This window comes from Caretta caretta, chromosome 27 (assembly GCF_965140235.1).
Source record: "Caretta caretta isolate rCarCar2 chromosome 27, rCarCar1.hap1, whole genome shotgun sequence".
NCBI lineage: Eukaryota > Metazoa > Chordata > Testudines > Cheloniidae > Caretta > Caretta caretta.
In genome coordinates this window covers 1,136,639-1,152,791 of record NC_134232.1, presented here as the reverse complement: position 1 = coordinate 1,152,791, position 16,153 = coordinate 1,136,639, and the positions used below count along the sequence as shown (strand labels likewise).

Here is a 16,153-nt window from a genome sequence, read left to right as displayed (position 1 = left end):
ACCAGGAACCAGCTTTTAACAATCAGAGTTCTCAAGTGACCTGTTGTCTTTTCACGTCATGAAATACAGCACAACGTGCATTTCATACATACTGGAATCAGCAGGGGATTTGGAGCATTCCTGCTTGACTCAGCAAGCATCTAGTTAACTAAGCTTCACCATGCCTCAGTCTTTGATGACCTGCTACAGCTACCAAGTGGCCCACTGGGCGTCAGGCCTTTGTTCTCCACACTCTGCTATGTTGGTAAAACTCACAATTAAGGAATGTTTGTGCTCCCAGTGTATGCTAGCGCCCAAGGGCTGAGTCAGAGAGTGCACCATTTGGAAATGAGGTTGTATAGTGGAAGCAACCATATGGCCACGAGTAAGATACTCTCCATCACCCAACATGGCAGCTCTGGGTTTAGAGCCTCTCTGACAGTTTGGGGCAAGGACATTTCTAGGTGCTCCTGAGAGCAACAGGAGTATTTTTATTAAGACTTACACCAGCTGAGAGTCTCCTTTATTCACTGTGGGAAGTTGACAGAGTGGGGGTCTGTACAGTCACTGTGCCAAGTTCATCCCTGGTGAAACTCCAGCCAAGGGAGCAACTAGTTTGGCCCACTACCTTTTAAGAACTTTTCAAGTCAAGTCAAGGACCTTTCTAGAAGGCTTTGTCCCAGCTGTTTCATGACTGTTATATCCTGGACTGCCATTTGCTGCCCACCTGGATTAAAAAGGACTAAGACGGATTCAGTGAGGTGGTTACTGAGCATGGAAAACTCTACAGCACTTTATAGGGAGGCTCCTTCAGACTCTTCAAATGTAGAAGAGTTAGCAAGTGGTGGAAGTAGCAGGGGCAGGACCTGGGGACAGGAGAAGGGTTTTGTAGGGAAGCCCATCTCTCCCTAAGCAAAACGTACACTGCAAGCATCTTACACGAACCCTTGCCCTCAAGGGGGTGTGTGACAGGGTGAACCAGGCCCTTTGAGGCCCCTTGCAGCCAACTAGAGCCCAGAAGTCTCAGATAAATGCAGCTGCAGGGCCTGAGCAAGTCAGTTCCTGGCTGGGGCCAAAGGTGCAAGGAAGGATGTTCCACTCTGGCCAATGGGAGCTTGATGGGCTGCATTAGTTGAACCTGGGAGCAGGAGGACCTGAGGATTCTAGTCCTAAGGTAACGGACAGAGGTGAAGAGGCCAGGTGGGAAGGGAACCAGGGAACATAGCAGCAACCAAGTGAAGGAAGCAGTAGATGGCTGATACCTATAGGGTCCCTGGGTTGGGACCCGGAGTAGTGGGTGGGCCCAGGTTCCCCCACCGGCCACTGGGGAAGTGGCCTAAGCCCTGAGAAGGAGATACGGCTCATTCAGAAGCCCAAGCAAAGGGCTGGAATTGAAAGGGCTCAGGGCTCTGACAAAGGCAGACTGTCTGGTGAGCTCTTTGTTATGCCCCCCCAAGGGGACTGAACTTGAGAGATGACCTGGCTGGACAGCTGGGGCAGTGAGAATCAGTGAAGACAAAATCTCCAGGAAGAAAGTCCTGGGGCAGTGCTCTATAACAGAGCACAGAAGAACTTAAAGTTAGCCCAGAAGAGCCCGAGAACCGAGCCCAGAGACGGGGCTGAAGACACTACCAAGGGCACAATGACCGTCCTTGCTGGACCTCTGTTACCGCAGAAGGGGTTCAACTCATGCCTACTGACTGTGTGCGACGTGGCCGGTGGGCTGAGTTCTAGTGAGGTCAGCAGCCTACAAGGGGCACCAGGAGAAAATTGAGAGAGGTGAGTGCAACCGTCACAGGAGGGATTTGCCAACAGTGGCATCTGCTCTGCTTGTGGAGCTGCCCACACCTGGAGATTCAATGCACGGAGTTATTTCTGGTGGTCATCTGACTCCTTGGTTTCTTTGCCCTCTTTACTAAACCAACCCACAGATTTCTAGCAATGTTCTTACCTTTGAGAGCTTGATGAGGCTGGATATGTGTTCCATCTATAAAGGGAGAGGAAAAACTAATACAGATACGGGAAGTCAAGCTTTAGTTTTGACTTTACTACAGAACAAGAAGGTATGGGTTCTTTCTACATGACAACTCAATATTCCAGCCATCTACCCCAGATGGCTTCCTTTGCTTCATCTCATTTAGAATTTGGACCACAATAAAATTCTAATTAAAGGTGGACAGGCCACAAACTGAACAGCTGAGTCATCATTTCACTGCTTCAGTCCAGATTTAAGATTGGTATTAGTCCAGCCTCACCCCTGCCTTGGAAGACCCCTTAGAGCCAAGCACTGTCAATCAACGTGGTACAAACATGCCTATCTAGAGCATAATGAAAAAAATGAAAGAGCATGCTTTTGACAGTTCTGGAGGTTCCCCCATCAGCCCTTTGACAGCCAGTCGTTTTGAGCTGAAGATGATGACTTATGGACTCAAGTGCCAGTCCACCAAGTGGTCAGCAGAACTTATTTGAGGGAGTCAAAACACTCCCTACCACGGCAGATTACTTCACCTACCAGCCTCCTGCTTAGGTCTAAAGAAGCTCACACGCCAAGGATGGGGCGGGGTGGGGGTGGAGGAGGAAGCTGCCAGAAGTAAAGAAACACTTACCTGTACTCTGGAAAAGGGTTCAATGACTCGGATCAGATTTTGTTCCAATAAGTTATCATAGAGTTTAGCCAAATGAGTGTTGATGATGGGGTCGTCCCTGAGCTCCACCTTATAATCTGTCAGAGCCTACAGAAGATATGCCGGGAAAAAATAATTAAGCTTGGAGATGGTAGTGAAGACAGGTAGTTGGACTTGGCCCAGCAGGTCTCCTGTCAGGGCAGACTATAGCCTCCCTTGCCCCCAGCATGGTATCAGATGTTAAACTGCTACTACGTATTACGTAGCCAGAAGGTCAGTGTCCAGCACCTCACCCTAATGATTTTGCTGATTAGTATCTTTCTTCACATTCTTTATAACGATGTGACCCAGAGGCCTAGGTAAGCAAATGCATTTGTTCGCTTCTTTGAGAGGTTTGGCATAACAGGGTTTCTCCCCTCAACTTGTGTTTTCTTCCTGAAGAATCTTTTAAAAGGCTTCAGTCCAGATAAAAATGTTTAAAAAGCAATGGAAGTATCCAAATGGGAAATCATTTCAAACGAATGAAAATCTGAGCAGGCAGCGGATTTCTTCAGGCTTATAAGGAGGAATATTTTATGCAGGAGTGAGGAGAGTGAAGAAAGGAAGGGGATACTAGCCACAGAATTTATTCCTGGGGGAATTCTGCCCCACTGTGCAAGAGCAGAATTAATGCCCCCTGCAGATTTTACTTTCTCCATGCAGAAAAACTGATTCATGCATCCCACCCAGGCAGTGGGGGTTGGGGGGGGGGGGGGGGGAGGTGGAAAAAGAGAAAATATCTGGTTAGGACATCAGGAGCAGCCAGGGGAGATGTAAATCACCACCTCAGGGGGGCAGGGCAGGTGTGCGAACAAGACTCTGTCCCTCTCATGGTGCATCCGGAGCTGGGGATACTTTGACTGGTGGCTCCTACTGTGCACCGGGCTCCAGCTGCAAGTCCCGGCCGGCTGGGCAGGTAGGGACAAGGAACCCACGCCCGGGAACCTCCTCCAGTTTCAGGAAACCCGTACTGCAGCCCTGCTGCCTGCCCCCATCGCTCCCCAGCCGCAGGGGGAGAGTCACTGTGGGGGGATCTGCCCAAACCCCCACACCCAGACCTCCCCCGCTGAGCCACAGCCCCTGCATCTGGACCCCGACTTCCCTGCAAACCCCCATTCTCGCAACCAGACCACTCCCTGCTGAGCCCCTTGCATTCAAACCCTCACCCCGCCAAGCTCCACCCCATCAAACCCCCCCCCCCCCAACACCTGGACACCTACCCCACCGAGCCCCAACCAGCTACACCCAGACCATCCCACCCCGTGGACATCCTTCCTCAGTCCCCTGCGCCCAGACCCATGCTGAGCCCCATTCCCCAGCCCTGCAACCCAAAGCCCTCTGCTGAGCACAAGCCACCTTCACTTGAACTGCCTGCCCACCCCCACCCACAGAGTCCCAGTCCCCACAATGAACCCTCCGATAAGGCCCTGTGCATCCAAATCTGCTCCCCCACCCACCACCACATCCAGACTCCCCACAGAGCCACCCACACCCAGACTGTGCCACACAGAACCTTCTCACCCCACACCTGGATACCCACACACTGAGCACCTCCACACCTGGATCCTGCTGGGCTGAGCCTGCCAGCCCCACACCTGGATTAGGAGGGCAGGGTTGGGCATGCAAGATTCTGTCCCTATCACTTGCTGTGGAGCCATATAGATGTGCTAATATGTCTACTAAGGAATTTGTCAAAAAACCACAAAAACCCACATTTCTTGAATCTTTTTTTGTTATTCACATACTTGCTGACAGGTATTTTGAAATAAATTACCAAAATAATTAAAAGTTGTGTGATTATATTGTGTTATTTTGACACACAAAATATGCAAAATTTTGTAGCGTTTTAAAACATTGTGCACAGAATTTTTAATTTTTTGCACAGAATCCCTGAAGAGTAAAAAGTGGCATTTTTAGAGTACTAGTGACTTGAGTCTATAGGCTTCAGCCGAATCTGCAGTGAACACAAGTTCCCATCTTCCATAATTTAGTAGCTCCCTGCTCAAAAAAGGCCAACTACATGAATAGCAGCAGGGTACTGAAGATCACAGTTAAAATGTACCTCTCTTGGCTTTACAGAGCACCAGGGCCACTGCTCTGTCCCTCAGCATAGGAATTTGCTCTGTTCTGCTCTAATGTGGTAATCTGTCAAGTTTCACTTCTGTTGGTAAATTCTGAATAACGCAAAATTCTCAAAAAGTGGCAGAGTGTCCTGTGGCACCTTATAGGCTAACGGACGTATTGGAGCATAAGCTTTCGTGGGTGAATACCTACTTCGTCGGATGCATGTAGTGGCAAAATTCTCAAGTGTTCCCAAATTTTCTCCCTTTTCATATTAATAGCAAATGCTTTGTTAAGAGTATTCAGGCTTCAAACTTCGTGTTGTTATGCAAATCATGTGGTATTGAGCCAGAACAGCACAATTGCTACAATCAATCAACTAAGCAATTTAAAACGTTCAGTAAAAGGTGAAAGATTCATATATTCCAGCTTCATTTTTTCCCCACAAATCTGTGCTAGAAGAACTAGACCACTTAATTGTTCACGGAAAGCAGATATGGTCAAAATGGTATTAGTTTTTGAACTCAAGCAAATACCACAAGAACACTCTTTCTGCTATAGCTTGTCTCCATCATGAGCACTAAAACTTCCACCTTTTCACACAGTCCTCCGGACACTTAAAATGCAACCTCTTCCCATCTGGAGTCTTCCTGCACACTTACCTTTTCAAAGTCTGCCAGTGATCGATTCTTACTGGCCTGTGCCACACACTTTAGAGCTTCTGTCTGCAAAGAGAAAATGGAGCTAGTGTTAACATTTTTCTGGACACCACCAAATACTATGCCAGTTGAATGGAGCATAGAGAAAGTTCTTAACTACAAAAAGAAGGAATGTTTCCTTTGCAACAAAGTCTCATGTCTGTTTAATTCCATATACACAGAACAAGAACATCAGCTGACCACAAAGGAAGGAGAAAACCCAACAGTTGCAGGTCATCTAGTATCAGAACAGCTTCATGCTGACAAAGAATTGGAGTTCTGTAATGTTTGAGAGCTGCAGCAAAAGGATGCAGTTCCTATCAAGGCTGAATGTAGGGAGTAACTTCAGTTGCAGTTCTGCAACGTACACATTTCAGAACTGCCTTCAGAAGCTGCAAATTTAGGTATTTTTAGCCAATTAAAATCACATTTCACACCTCAGTTACGCTGTCTCAGGTTGGTGCGGGGAAGAGGGGTGTCACTAGATGTACTAGTGACATGGGCTGTATTACAGGAAGCATTTCCTGCATGAAAGAGAATTTTGTATCTAATCTTCCTAATAATTGTAGAGAAGAAGGAGAACTGTAAACAGAAACAAGGACTGAAACATTACCTGGCATGTTAGAGTTGAGGATCAGTACTAATAAAGAGCTAAAATGGCTCTGGTAAAGATTTGCTAGGCCTGGCATATTGCAAGAATTCAGACTTTCCAATCACCCCATCATGATTAACAATGTGCTTTGCTCCCTCCCAATCCCACTTAACTGAGAACATTTCAGCAGACTCTCCCAAACAAATGGATACTTTATACTGTGGGAAAGCTGGATACACTACTTTTAAAGTTAATCAGCATTACTCAAGCAGCGTAGATGCATTAGAAAGGCAGTGTGGTCTAGTGGTTAGGGCACTGGTTGGGAGTCAGGGGACATGGGGTTGTGTTCTCACATGCCGCTAACTTAGTGCGCGGTGTTGGGCACTTCATTTTCTCATCTATTAAATGGGAATAACATCCCCCTGTGAGGTCGAGAAGTAATATTTGAAGTGCTCAGATACCATGACTGTCGGGGGAGGAGGAGAGAGAGAGAGGGAACAACAAATACAAGTATCCAGCAGTATCGTGTGCAATGAAACAGACCGGCCCAATACAATAGCTGGGTAGGAAAGACCAGGGTTTATTTAGAAATATGGTACAGACAAGACACCATTCATTCATTCACTGTTCACTCATCCTTCCTGAAATGGGTACTCTATCTTATCAATAATCAGTGCTTACCACAATCCTCTTATTAGCTAGACCTCATAATCCCTGGTGCTTTGATGGAGAAACTGAGCCAGAACAGTTATATGATTAATCAAGACCACAGAGGGTGTAAATGGTTAAGCCTCGATCAGTCTTTAGGACTTCCTGGCTTAGTCCCAGGTTCAGCCTACACCTCATTAAAAGCACGAGCTGGTTTGTTACTGGAGGATCACTCCTGTGTACCAAGGATGGGTTATTTTAAGACTAAGCAAGCGCCCTGGAGATCATTTGCTTTGAAGAAAGGGCCTCCATATTTAAAGAATTACATGGAAATTGCAAGCGGTTTCATTTCAATAAAAAAATCCTGTTTGTTCTAAGATATTAGTTGCTCGGCTTCACCTTACACTCTTCTGGATCTCTCAAGAACTGCTCAGCTATCTCTGTATGCAGAGGGACTTTCAAAGTGAGCTAACACAAGCAAAAGCATGACACAATTCAGCCGTACGTGCTGGGCCCAAGCCTGCAAGATGCTACATCAATGTGCTGAGTGTGCTCAGCTTCCATTACAGGATCAGGCCTCAGCTGAAGTAGGGAGAGAGACAATGAAGGAAGACTGAAAGGCTGAGAGAGTTTTCTATACCTGTCTTCCTGCATACCGCAGAGCAAGCTTCCCACTCACTAATGCCTGCACATCCTCTGGGCTGGAGAGAGAAGGGAAGGAAACAAGTGTCACTGTGGTTCTAAATACAGGTATTAACAGTTACCTTTTCCAGCTGAGCCACAACCTTCCTGACTCTCACATGCCTCCACAAAAGTGCTGAACAAAATCATCTCACTCAAGTTTTCCATTATAAAACTAAAATGTCTTGGACTTAATTTCTAATAAGAACCTGGGCATTCCCAGGAGACATGAGATTACCAAGGCTCTAATATTAAAGAAATAGAAGCACGGAATTAGTTTAAAAAAAGAAAAACAGCATTGGCCGAGTGTGGTCAGCTGTGAGACTGGAATAGGCAATTCCATTCCTGTTTCAATGTAAGTGTTCGTCCCACAACCTACGTGCCACCTACGTGTTGAGCATGATTTTGCACAGCAACATGTATTTCAATGCAGTGATGGCTTTTGGGCTGTCAATTGAATCGTATCCCTCAAATGCCTCATAAAAGTAGGAGTAGGCTGTTTTCCAGTCCTTTTCTTCTGCTGCATGGATAATGCCTGTTGAGAGAGTGAAAAACAGGCAGAAGTCAAACTCAGTTCTGCATTCAGCTGGAGGCAGATGGAAAGTGTGGCTGCTTAATGCTGTATGTTGCACTTTACTGCAAGGGATACTTTCCCTTTAAACTCACTTATTCCTGAAGTCCTCTAAACCCTCATTCTCTCTTCCAAGTAGAGCAAAACAGATAGATAGCAAGCCCAGAAAAACACGCACAAAAGTTGTGGCTCTAGCAAGATAAAAGCAATAAAGTGCTGAAACATACGTTGCACCTCCTCTGTCTGTTCAGATAATGTCTACAGTACTAGCTTCTCCAAATGACATACATAAGAAAAGTTATGGGACCACTGGAACTGCAAGTTAAAGGCATCTTCCCAAGCTCATTAGTAAAAATGATCGCTTAATCAGTTTTGCCTGGTCAGACAGAGATTGTGAGCAACTGAACTACTGCATAAATTTACCATCAGATTGAAATAGGGAAAATTTACAGCTGCAACAAATGGCTGTTTGCTTTTCCCTGAATAGCGGCGGAGCTAGTGCTTTCACTGTTGCCAACTTGTGAGATTTTATTATGACTCTCAGGATACTCTGTGTTTTACTTAAAGTTCTACCTCCTGAAATCAAGTGAGTACAAGAGATTCTAACCTTTCATTTAAAGAGTTTCTGACCCTTATGGCTGCAGAGGAAAGCTTGAAAATATGACCCAAGTGCACCCAGAAGGCTTGAGAGCCAGAAGGCAAAGAAAAAACCCATAATTTATTTTTAAAATCTAATGATTTTTAAACCATTCATTTTGGGGTTTGATGTGTATACAGTGTTGCCGCTCTCAAAAACATCACAGCAATGAAAGTGGGTTAAGAAAGAAAGCAAGCATGAGTCTCCATGAACAAACTGAGGAGATCAGAGGGCTGAGGAATAGTTATCTAGATCAGTTGTGAGCACCTCTCAAATGTTTGTAAACTGGGTCACATTGACAGCATGACAATTGTGGTAACATGAATTACCACAATGTCACTACAGACAGAGGAGCCATATCACAGTCCACTGATGGTCAACCCTCCCTTTCTCTTGAAGGGCTTTACCTGACTGCATGTCCAGTGCTGCCTGCAGTTTGGGTGGGCAGTAGATTGCATTGGCTGTAGTTCGTGCAGAGGTTAAAGCTGCTCTTGCTTTTGGCAGATTGCTCAGGGCATGGTAGGTCTTGCTTTCTAATAGCTGCACTTCAACCAACAGAGCCTTGTCATCCATCTTTTTCAACTCCCGCAGGAGCTGAGATCCTGACAAGAGACATGAACAATAGCATTTGTAACTTGCTCCAAACCGCTCTTTGGTCAGTGGGAGCAAATCAAGATCACTGTGGACAGCACCTCCTTCCCCAAAGTAATGCTGCTTTTCAGACATGCATTCAGTGCCTGGAAGAGTTCAGGGTGCTCATGCCCACATTCTGTGGTTCTAAGGAAAAAAGAAAAAAAAAAAATGGACGGGAAGCATAATAGTTCAGTCTGGATCCAGAGTACAGTAGTCTTGGATCAAAGTGAGATATGAAAAAACTAGGGACAGTTCTGCATTACAGACAGGAGACCAGTTATTAAGATGGCAGACTTGATACAACACTGAGAATGTAAAGTCTTTGGGTCCCTACTAGGTTGATCAAAGTGTCCTCGTACATAATGCAACTCATCGTTCCCCATATTAGCCTCATTTTTAATTTGGAAGCAGTGAACTATTGCCACCAAGTGGCAACTTACCAAGCTGCAATGCCTCTTGGTACCTCTTTGTATCAAAGTACAAAGACACCAGCCTTGCCTGGAGAAGAGAAAAGGAATTGCTGAGAGGGAAGTCAGAGAAAAGTAACTGATTTTGCAAAATGAAACTTTGTATTCTCATTAATTTGCACTTATTGGCTATGTTAGTGTTCTGCTTTGTATTGTCTAATTCCAAATGCTGTCAGGAAGCTCTGCTGGATCTAAACAGAACTGGGAAAATACTCTCCCACCAAGAAAAATCTCTGGCCAAGTTGCCGCAAAAAGTGCAACAAATCTTAGCATCATCATGTTGCCCTGTCACTTGTGCAGATCTGGGGAACATAAAAAAAAGCTCTCTGCATTTACAAAACACTGAATACAGTCAAGTGGAAAATACAAGCCCCCCCCCCCCCCCCACACACACACCCCATACCTCTAGAGCCTGGCGTAGGAAAGTCCTCTTCTCTGATTTGGCCCATTCAATACACTCTAAGCACAGGTCGACCTTAGGGGGAACAAAAAGAAAATCATCTTCCATTCTCTTTGTTACAGGAAGATGATCCAACCAAAACAACGAAATCACTGTTTGATACACAGCAGTGACAAGCAAAATAAAATGGGGAGAAGGTGGTGCTGATTTCAACTGCGCTGTTTAGGCCTATAAGGCGAATCTTACCACATAGATCCAAAGGCCTGTGCTAAACACCAAGTTATCCATTATGTTATGAATTACACCTGGTAGGACACGCACACAAATGCTACGAATTACACCTGGTAGGTCACACACAGTTCGAATCTAGGCTGAGGCACATAAACAAAGTCCACAACTGCCGAGTTCCCAAAAAACACCAAGCTTATTACGCTCGAGCGTGGTGCCCCCGTGCTAGCCAGGAGGGGACCCCAAATACAGATTATACAAAGGTTATATACTCTTTAGCAAAGTATGTTGCCCTCGTGCATCGGAAACCTTAACCAATAAACAAGCCCTTTTCTTATTTACCACCTATCCCTGCTTGGTGCATTCCTCGTGCTAAACTAGTATCTTAATTACACAGCATGGTCCTAAAGCCATGCATCAGCAACTTTTATTATCAGGATGGGAGGCCTCACATCAAAGGCCAGGAGATCGTCAGTCCCTAAACTCCCTAAGAACAGATACCGGGAGTCAAGGCAGGCTGGAGACAAGGAGGATTTTCACAGGAATGCAGTATCTAAGGAACACTCCTCCTGGTGCATGATGTGCTTGCTTTTAGACAATGGTGGGCCCCAACCAAAATGGAGTCATGTGTGCTAACTTTTCCTTAACAATTACAGACTAATACTAACCTGACTGAGGCGCAGGTTGAAGTCAGTAGCCTCAGAAGCAGAGATTTCACAGTACAGTCAATTATGACATACTTATCCTCTGTGTTTCAGTCAATCTTGGGATCATATACAGCTAAAACACAGCCTCACATTAGATACAACTTAATGCACATCCCACCTCAAGGGTATCAAACTTGTGAGACTTCTGTAAAATGAGGACTGTAGCAGGAACCAAGCAGAAGGTATGCATTTAAGCCTGATGTTATAACCTCATGGGAATGTTACGAGAATGGAGATAAAAGGGCTATGTTTAGAATATAAACTATTTAATATCACTAATTTAATCTCATGTCGTGATTGCTAATCACTGTCTGTTACTTGTGGCACCTTAGAGACTAACCAATTTATTTGAGCATAAGCTTTCGTGAGCTACAGCTCACTTCATCGGATGAAGTGCATTGCATCCGATGAAGTGAGCTGTAGCTCACGAAAGCTTATGCTCAAATAAATTGGTTAGTCTCTAAGGTGCCACAAGTACTCCTTTTCTTTTTGCGAATCCAGACCAACACGGCTGTTACTCTGAAACCTGTCTGTTACTGTATATTACATGTATTTTAAAAACCCAGAGGATAAGCAGGAGTTTCTCTCTAGCGTAAGTCTCTTGTAGCCCCGATAGGACTACACCAGAAATAAAACAGGACCTCCTCACTCCACTGCACTAGTGGCGGTTTCTCCTCGTGAGAGCAACATGCACTTGTTCCTACAGGTAAGCCCACTGCTGCGAAAGGCACAGTTGAGGTGGTTTTCCTTTGATTTTAGACTTTAATTATATTGATTCAAACAAAATTTGAGAACACAAAATAACAGCCAGTCAACTGCTGAAGTGTCATCCTGTCAGATACGTGAGGAGGAACTCCACATGGTCTGTGTGGTCACAGACAGAGCAGAAAATTAAGCATCTAGATCTTATGGTTATGAAGAAAACCCCAGGTGTTAACATATCTTCCTGGCTTCAATGCTATTACTGTTGCTCCTAGCTCTCTCAAAAAGCCGTGGCATGAAATCAAGGCGACTCTAGGCAGTCTCAGCTCGGCTACTCAGGAGCAGTTGTGAAACTGACAAGAACAGTGTCATATCTGCTGCTGGAGAAAGCTATGATCAGTAGCAGAGACAGGCCTGGGAGATATTCAGGGGCAAGGATCAATTACAAATGGAGACTAAAGGAGGGCAGAAGCCACCTCAGCAGGCAAGAGGCTCTGGCACATGAGAAAGCAAGCTCTCTTTTCCAACAGCCCAGTTTAATCACACAGAGATAGAGCCAGTGGCTGAGACAAAGGATGGCACCCCTGAGCAGTATCCGAGATCAGCAATCCCTGCCTTTCCTATCAGCTGGGATCTGGATCACTGGGTTTCTCACGGAGACACTGCCACGGCCATTTCTGGTAGTGCCCCAAATGATATGGGCCTCTGGCTTGTAGAGGTCTGAAGTTTTTCAATCCCTTAGTTACAGGAGTTACCCGAGACCAGAGGAGGATAAAGTATCAGAGCCAGAACGTCAACTCAAGAATCCCTTTCCCACCACGAATCGCTGCCAATTAGCTCTGGAGCAGCAATGCAGCTACTGTATTCCATCAAAGAAGCAGCAGGATTCCTGTAGCGCTGAAACGACCTCTACAGCACACTAATAAAATGCTTCACAGTTATCTGCACTGCTCCAGCTCCTTCCATCCAAGAGGACTTCATAAACAAACATCCCTATGTCAGAGATAAAGGAAGCAGAGGCAGAAAAGTGACATTTTGTCACTCACACAAGTTATGTAGAGGTGCTGGGAACAGAATCTAGGTTTCTTGACTCCTTGTCCTGATCTCTAAGATGACTGTGCAACTGGCATCATAGGGTTTCATTTCTCTGTGCCTCCCTATCAAGCATATTTGGCTTATAAATACTTTCTAACTGCCAATCACACAGACTCTACCATCCTGGGGTCAGACAGTATGGTTCTTCTGGCTTGCAAAGAATCACCAATAAAATACTTTTATTGTTGGAGTCCTGGTGGTATTCTTCCCTATACAGAGCTATTTTAATTTTAAATGAAAATGTCTGGATATAGAGAACTATTTGGTCGTAGAGAGACATGACTCTTGAATTCATCTGTAGGTTCCCAAGTTTCCTGTCTTAAGTGTAGTGGTGCATTGTTAAACAGTTGCATGTTTCACTCTAGAAGTGACTGACTATACCTAAGGGAGTGAAGTGATCCTGTGTATAATGATTAAGGTGCTTTAAAAGAGTTACATAAGATTTAACACCGCCAATTGCCATTAAGCATATGCAAAAAAAAAAAAATCCCAAACTTTTAGATCATTCAGACAGTGAACTAAAAATGAAAATGAAGTACATTTTAGGTCCCAAACATTAACCAAACTGTTTATGCATAATAAAGTGAGGTCTTCATATAAACACTGGGTAACATTTTCAAAAGTGCGTAAGTGATGTAGAAGCCCAAGTCGCATTTTCAAGTGACATGGTCACTTGCAGCCTAAGTCATTTAGGCACTTTTGAAAATTGTACCTACAATCTCAAGATGGAATAACATGAGAACCAATTGTTTACACCAAGGCACCCTCACCAGCATTAGAGTCCCATCCCAATCAGAACAGATTATAAAGTTAGCACCTCTGATTGGAGCACATCTTATCCCGAAGGATGCAGAACTTACAAACTATGCACAAGGATCTCTGCAGCTACCTCTGAAGTAAAAGAGAAGCTGCCTAACAGAGTACAGCAACATTGCACAAATGGAATCTTCTACAAGGGCAGGAACAGTTGGTTGTCACTTCAGATCAAGGGTAGAAAAGTTCACCTAAAGTCAGTATGAGGCAGCAGTTCACTTCATTGTAATAGCAGAAGAATTGGTACGGGAGTAACTTCTCTCCTCGTTGCTCACCAGCTGAAAATAGGTTATATTGTGGAAGTGATGTGCTGGCTCTGAGTGTTTAAAAGGTGCCATATGTATCTACTGGTGTTGCACTGAAGATCTCTGAAGTAATAATTCACTAAGTTTTTGTGGCTTGCTCAGCAGTTCATAGCCCCGGCACCTCTGGGCTTGCTGCATCAGTTATGAAAGTAAAAAAAAAGATCGCTTGAGCCCCGGCACCTAACTGCCTATGGTCTGGCACCTCTTTCATTACAAATTAAGCACTGGCTTCCAAGTATGTCTGGAGCTGAATCTTTTGACTGAATTTGGTGATGTATCCCAGCCATTACTCTGATGCTGGTACAGTACTGTGCTAGCTTAATCAGCAGGGTGATGTCTGCCTTTCAGTGTGTCCATCTTTCTGGACTTATTTTTCCAACTATTTGAACATATACTAGTCTTTCCATAAAAGTTGCTCAGATTTTTCCCCGAGTCCCCCTCATCCTCACTTCCTATCCCACACCAGCAGAAAGTGTCAGCTATACCAAAATCTACAGTCACCTAGTTTGAGGATACTCATAAGCTGGTTGCGCACACCCCCTAAAACAGCCTGAATTAGCTACTTTGCCCAAGAAACCCAGCCTGCAGAGCTAAGGCAAACGGGATGAAACTTAACCAAAGGCTTAATTTAGACTGAATGTTGTGAAACCTTTCCTCCTGGTGAGATCTATTTGGCTGAGGTAGTCTCCTCAGGGAAAAGATGAAAGCTACATTAAATAGAGAATTGACTATGCTTGATGGAGTCATCCATTGATTAGAGAAGGAAACAAAGGCAGGACTCCTGGGCTCCATTCCTTGCTCTGCCACTGTGGGCAAATCACAGTGCCTCAATTGAGCAATCTGTAGTATGGAGTAATACTTGCCTGAAAGAGGTGTTGCAATATGGGGTGCTTTGAGATCATAAGCTGAAAAATGGTAAGTAATATACACCAAGTTCCATCCACCTTCTTAATTTTATAAAACCCAATTATTCTATGAACCATTCCAGACTTAACACACTCACCACTCTGGTCATGTGTTGTGACATATTGCACCTACAGACTGAGCTCTTTGGAGCAGGTATATTGCACCTCATCTAGCATTCTGTACCCTGATCACACTATATAAAATTACTAAAACTGTACATTTAATAGCAGGCAACATGATTCTCAGAAGTTTAGATAGTCCAAGCTAAGAAGTACTTCATTCCTAGCATACTGAGGTTTCTAGAAAATCAAGTAATTTCTTTCAGTTTACACAGTTATGCATGAATTAGATTGAGAGTAGCCAATATTTTATTATCAGAATATAATCAGATGCATTACATAGTGAGCATGTCTTGTGACACATTACAAATTATTCTTCACTGTACAGCAGAACAAATCAGACAGTAGTGCTGTAAGCCTTTGAGGAATGAGCTCATGTCTGAATTCAAGGGGTCTCACCTCCTGTCCTGTAGCTGCCTCCATATCGAGGAACAGATCAAGGAGAGATCGGACTAAACGGGCTGCCTTTGCTTTGCTGATGGAATTCAAGAAGGGTCGAACATACTTCAGAAGTCCTCCAAGTTCTGTATTCAGGACAAATGAGCCATGAAAGAACAACATTTGGGTATTCAAACTACAAGACACACAGTAATCTAATGTTATATTGCAATCTGGGTACTCACTAGGTCTACACATTGGTATTTATTATACCAAATACTTGAAAAACAGCATATCCTGTAAGTCAGTGGTAAATGATGACTCCCAAGGAAGAGTATATAGTAGATAGATTAGAGACTGGAAGCCAAGACTTCTGGGTTTTATTAGTGGCTCTGATGCTGACCAATTATGGGACCTCTGGCAAACCACTCCATTTGCCTATTTATAAAAGCATATAATAATACTTACCTCAAGTGTGTTTTAAGGCTCTTAATGTTTGAAAAGTGCTTTGAGATTTTTGGATAAGAGGGGCAATGGAGTTTGTAATGCAAGTGTATTCTTTGTCTGCTCTGGTTTAATATTTTAATGTACCCTCCCTCACCCACCTTCACAAGAGATAGGTCAGATTCACAACATAATATACATTCTCAACAGGAAGAATAGTTATGAACATGAAATTTTCCATACATTTTCCATCATGTACATTATTTTAGATCTTAACTTATTTTCCAGTAAACTAATTTTCTGCTCTGCTTATTAGTTTGTACCTTAATTTACACTTATGTAGTGCATCTCAGCTTAGTGTAGTGAATCCCCAACAGATATGGGCTATACAATACAGAGCTCTTAATCCTACACTGTGATAGAATG

General features: G+C 44.2%; 1 protein-coding gene across 1 annotated transcript in view; it reads right to left on the bottom strand.

Annotated features, from left to right (window-relative positions):
- Positions 1-16,153, bottom strand: part of PSMD11 (proteasome 26S subunit, non-ATPase 11) — a 29,651-nt gene that overhangs the window by 3,763 nt on the left and 9,735 nt on the right. The window contains exons 3-11 of the mRNA XM_048830089.2: positions 15,305-15,429; positions 10,034-10,105; positions 9,604-9,661; positions 8,938-9,132; positions 7,713-7,857; positions 7,282-7,342; positions 5,366-5,428; positions 2,586-2,711; positions 1,931-1,966 (exon numbers count right to left, since the gene is read on the bottom strand). Coding sequence (XP_048686046.1) covers positions 1,931-1,966; positions 2,586-2,711; positions 5,366-5,428; positions 7,282-7,342; positions 7,713-7,857; positions 8,938-9,132; positions 9,604-9,661; positions 10,034-10,105; positions 15,305-15,429 — 881 coding nt within the window. The remainder of the gene's footprint in view (positions 1-1,930; positions 1,967-2,585; positions 2,712-5,365; positions 5,429-7,281; positions 7,343-7,712; positions 7,858-8,937; positions 9,133-9,603; positions 9,662-10,033; positions 10,106-15,304; positions 15,430-16,153) is intronic.